We start from the raw sequence: 5173 nt of genomic DNA on the forward strand, positions 1-5173 counted from the left end.
TGCATGGTACACGTTTTTAAACAATGAAGAATGTTTGTCCTATTATTAGATCTTCAATGAAAGATTTGTAGTTGCATTTCCATTAGTTAGTGGTCTCTCATTGTCTTGACATTGAGAATGCTCACTTATTATTCGGTTAAGTTCCAAGTGAGAGGGCATTTCCCATGAGGAGGCTTTCTTCAACTGAAAATCGTGGAAAGCCAAAAGATAGGCTTCGTGTGGAAAATTCGCCATGCTCTATGCGATGCAAAAGGTGCTCGGTAGCATAACAAAAACTGGCGATAATAAGATGAAAAATCGGCATCTAGACGAATGCAGAGCTCCTTGAGCGGAGTGGGGGAAACTTTGGTTCTCCTAGTTATGTGCATAAATGTGGGAATGTTGGTGATGAAGGTAAGAAAGGTTAACTATGGTGAAAGGTGGGTTAGTTGGTGAAGTTCAAAAGCAAGTTCAAATTTACAACGTCTCTCTTGTGCTGAATCATCCATCATCTTCGTCTTCGTCGTCTTGGTTTCATCTGGTTTTGCTGCTTTTCCTGGCTATGCTGTTGTGTGCTGCTCAGCTTGCTTGAAAGCCAAGCCAGCCACCATGCGCCTCCACACCCCCGCCGGTAAATCACGCTTCGCTCCATCGACCTCCTCTCAGACCCCTCGCCCTCCTCCTCCTCGCTCTCATGTCCTCTGCTCCTCCCCCAACAAAGTCCGTGTCGTTGCCCGAATTCGCCCCTTCTTGCCCTCTGAAATCGACACTCACAATCCTTCCCCTTGCGTCACGAGCAGCGCCTCCCATGGCGAGCACACGCTGCACATATCTGATCCTAAATCCAGGTGTGTCCAGTCCTGAATTTTCAGCTCTGAGAGAGCTTTTTTCCCAGGCTTTTTCTTCGTGAAAATTTTGTACTGTTGCGAGCGTGCGATGCCTTGAGAAGTTTAGCAATGTGTGCTACAAATTTATGGAAATTCCGTGCCAGAATTGGCTCGCGTAAGGAATAATTCAGCATTCTCAGACACCAACGAGAGAGAAGGGAAGTGAAGAATGCATCTTCTTTTGCAGCCGGCACGGATCCTACAAGCTTGATTTTTGTTACGATGAAAAAGACGATATCGGTCTCATCTTTGCCAGAGAGGTGGAACCCCTCCTACCGGCCTTGCTGAGGGGTTGCAACGCAACGGTCTTTGCTTATGGTGCGACAGGTAGCGGCAAAACATATACAATGCAGGTGATCTCCATCAAAATACATGCCTTCGTGAGTCTCTTTCGTAATGTTAGCATATGATTTCGAAAAGGACGAAGCTATGGTCTAAGAGTCGGTCTTGTTTGCATGATCGCTGGCAGGGCTTAGAGAATCGTCCCGGCTTAATGCCTTTGGCGTTGACGAGCATCCTCGCCATGTCTGAACACACCGATTGCCGCATAAACGTCTCTTATTACGAGGTTTATATGGATCGGTGCTATGATTTGCTAGAAGCGAAGGCAACGGAGGTCTCGGTTTTCGAGGACAGCGATGGCAAGATTCAACTGCGCGGCCTTTCGCAGGCGGGTTTCTTGTGCGAATTTGAACTTACAGATGTTTTCCTGAGCCGAATTGGGAAGAATTTCGCGCTGGAGCATCAGAAATGAGAGTACTGTTGCTTTCACTTTCGCCTTGCTTTTTGACTCAAGCTTGTTCGGCACACGTACTTTCAGGTCAATGTTAGAACTCTTGCAGAATTCGGCGAGGTATTTCTAAACGGGCGCCTGCGGCGCAGAGTGGGACAAACCGGATTAAACGATGCTTCAAGCCGGAGCCATGGAGTGTTAATGGTGACTATCACAAGCGATGAAAAGACTACTGGTCTCCCCGTGGTTGGAAAGCTCAATCTGATAGACCTTGCAGGTGCGCTTGAAGCCAAACTTCCAGGGAACACAGATTTTCTGTGCTATCTTTCATCTCTCCCGACTTAACGAATTTGGTTGATGTTTACGCTCACATCTCATCGTCGCAGTGATTTGGTTGACGTTAAGCTCACAGCTCGTAATTGCAGGGAACGAAGACAATCGAAGAACAGGAAACGAGGGAGTCCGTCTTGCCGAGAGTGCTCGCATCAATCAATCTCTCTTTGCATTATCTAACGTTATCACCGCTTTAAATTCTAACGAAAGTCGGGTGCCGTATCGGGATAGCAAGCTGACTCGCATCCTACAAGATTCTCTGGGAGGCACAAGTCGAGCTCTTATGATCGCATGCTTGGTAAGGCTTGTTCCAATTTGCGAGGGCATGGTTTGTCGATGTCGAGGACCCTCGCTGATATCTGCTTGTGTTCGCAGAGCCCCAAATCATATCAAGAGGCCGCTCATACTCTGAGCCTTGCAGCTCGCTCGCGTCAGATAATGAACCAGGTTGTTCCCGGAGACAGAAAAGAGGATTCCCAAGTGAAGGTGGATATGGAGGCGAAGCTTCAGGCTTGGCTGGAAGCAAAGGGCAAGCAGGGACCTCATGTTTCACCCAGTCCTTGGAAGGCCAAACCACGATTTTACACCCCTTCTCGTCATCATATCAACCAACTCAGACTACTCCAGGGGAACTTTGCTAAAGATCCTCGTGCCACCAGAGCAAGGTAGCATGCTACTTCCTTGTACTACTCCGAAGTTCAAACCCTCTTCATTTCAGTCTTTGATCTCTCTTCGTTTTTAACCCTTGCAGGAGAATCCTGGCTCCTAGTTTGCGCGCTCACAATGAGGAACAGGCAAGCTGGGGGCTTAGATTGCTCAATTTTTTTGCTCTGTTTACCTTCTGCATCAGATTTTGACAAGTCTCAGGAGTTTGATTTTTTGCAGGGTGACATGAACCATTGGGAGCCAAACCTGTCGCAGGCATCTGTAAATTCTTGATCCTTTCATAGTTTTGGACACATTTCTCTGGCCTCTAGATTTTTTCTCTCTTTTTATTTTCGTCTTGCCAATCCTGCCGTCTTGTATTAAATGGGGTTTAATACATTCATTCCTAGAATTTAGAAAATCTTGAGTTTGGATCTTCTCGTGTACATGTACAAAGGTCAACCGACTGATTTGTTGTCAAATACCCACAGATTGCTAAGATTACTATGGAGTGTTCAGCAGAGTGATTTGTTGTGTTTGGGCAGGAGAAAGAAAGGGGAGAAGCAGAGCCATTCCAGCAAGCGTCAGGACCAAAAGAAAGGGAGCTAACACAGGCATTGTGTAGCAAGGCTTCGGTAACATTTGCAAGTCAGAGGAAGCCTTCCTGCTGTGATGAAGGGAACCAGGTAGATGGCGTCAACTGTGGCAAAGGAGGTCCAGAGGAAGCTTCTCATTCTGGTAAGTTTTGGAAAAACTTGCCTCTTTTTGTTTTTCTGATTTTTGTTACTCTATATTTGAATAAGAGGAGTGCTCTTTTTGCAGCATCAGGAACAGAGAAGGAGAATCTTCGTGAAGACATATTTCCGTTCACACCATGTGTCAAGTTAATTAGTGGTTCATCTTCTCCACCACTAAGTGAGAGGTTGCAGAATTTGCGACTTGCCATGAGAGAGATTTTACAACCTATATCCAATAATGTGACAGCCAATGCACCTTTTGAGCTCTCAAGGAATCCAACCATGAGAAGTTTGTCTCCGGAATTCACCCAGCCGAGTTTGTCACCTATGCTGACTCCTGAGAAAACACCAGCTCGAAGAGGTGATCTTGAAGGAAAAAACACTAGCACACCTTTGGAGAAATTCAGCAAAAACAGTTCTGGCATCAAGGTTCGAACTCTCACCAGAATAACAGCTGTAGACACTTCTTGTTTGGATATTTCTTGGCGTAAGAATGAGCTCATTCTTCTCTTTACTGCCCTTGCAGGACACTTGGATGAAAGAGTATTTTGACTTTCTTAATACTGCTAACAGGTGCAAAAAGAAATTTCTCCCTTCTAAAAATTTTTGAAGAGGAAAAAATAAGCTTTGAATAATGAGATATTTCTGCTCTGATGCAGAATCCTAAATTGTCCCTTAATAGGCTCCTAGAAGTGTCATGAGCTAATCTTCAGAATGTTCTGTCCTTGTATTTGCAGGAGGGAACTACTTGAATTAAGGGTGAGATAACGACACGAATTCTTATAATGGAAAAAAAATGTGTTTTATTTTATGTCACCAAGAAATTCAGCTCATCAGGCCAGGATACTTCTTTCTACATGCAGGGCATTGGAGAAAAGAGAGCTGAATATATCCTCAGCCTGAGGGATACTTCTCCTGAACCATTCAAAGAGGTGGTTCTCTGAGCAAGTACCTGAGATATAATATCGCAATTGGATAATTTTTGGATTGCTTGCAGGAAGGTTTTGCAGAATGATTTGAGGCATGTTTGGGTTTGTTGTTTGCCTGCATGAATTTCTAACATTCAAGAGGGCACAACGATGAGAAGCAAATGCGTTTGACAAGAGGAGGCTTTTTCTTTATTCATAAATTAAGAAATGGAAGGTCATAAGATTGAAGAACGCATTGTCAAAAGGAACCTTGCCTATGACATTTCATGTACGCGAACTATACTGTCTGGTAGTGCCTACCCTTCTCTAATCAGAGCTTTGGTTCTGCCAACAGCTTGAAGACCTCGAAAAGATGGGTCTCAGTAAGAAACAGGTCAGTGCCGATTCAGCTCTCCAAACCTAGCACAGGTAGTCTTGTTGAATTTCAGCAATTTCCGTCAAATACATTCTAATCGTAATTTGATCATTTTCCAGGCACTGTCACTTTTCAAAGACACGGCCCGTCAGATCTTCTGAACTTGAATTTCGCCATCTGACAGAGGGGAATTGCTTAAATGTATGTATGTATAAGTAATAAGTAATTCAAATGTATTTGTATAAGTAGTTGGGAGTGTGAAATAGCTAAAGCTTTGAAAATCACAGTTTGCTTTAAAACAAGCAAAGCATCTCTTCTTCATGGTTGATGAAAAGAGAAGCAGTTTAGACTCCTTCCTGTTGAAATGGCATAAGAGCAATCAGATCTTCTGATCTCTTTCCATATGTAGTCTCTGAAATTAAAATGAAACTCTTTTTAATGCTTCAATTGGCACTCCTATAATCGTATTAGTCAATGGTGTACTATTTGGTCCCCCTCCCCCGTTCCCGCACCCTTCACCTCTCTCTCTCTCTCTCTCTCTCTCTCTCTCTCTCTCTCCTCTCATTGCTCAAGTC

General features: G+C 44.3%; 1 protein-coding gene across 1 annotated transcript; it reads left to right on the top strand.

Moving 5' to 3' along the window:
- Window positions 1–501: 501 nt before the first annotated feature.
- LOC147892216 (ATP binding microtubule motor family protein) lies at window positions 502–4791 on the top strand. Its single transcript, XM_087388363.1, has 15 exons — window positions 502–827; window positions 1054–1219; window positions 1336–1536; window positions 1687–1876; window positions 2025–2230; window positions 2308–2597; window positions 2684–2726; window positions 2818–2859; window positions 3123–3315; window positions 3400–3743; window positions 3841–3887; window positions 4052–4073; window positions 4178–4246; window positions 4578–4616; window positions 4718–4791. The coding sequence occupies exons 1-15, from the start codon at window positions 589–591 to the stop codon at window positions 4757–4759; spliced, it is 2133 nt and encodes a 710-aa protein (XP_087244489.1). The 5' UTR covers window positions 502–588; the 3' UTR covers window positions 4760–4791.
- The last annotated feature ends 382 nt before the right edge of the window (window positions 4792–5173 follow it).

Source organism: Dipteris shenzhenensis, chromosome 17 (genome assembly GCF_047967505.1).
Source record: "Dipteris shenzhenensis isolate YYH24624 ecotype China chromosome 17, Dip_SZ_1.0, whole genome shotgun sequence".
In the NCBI taxonomy this organism is placed as follows: domain Eukaryota; kingdom Viridiplantae; phylum Streptophyta; class Polypodiopsida; order Gleicheniales; family Dipteridaceae; genus Dipteris; species Dipteris shenzhenensis.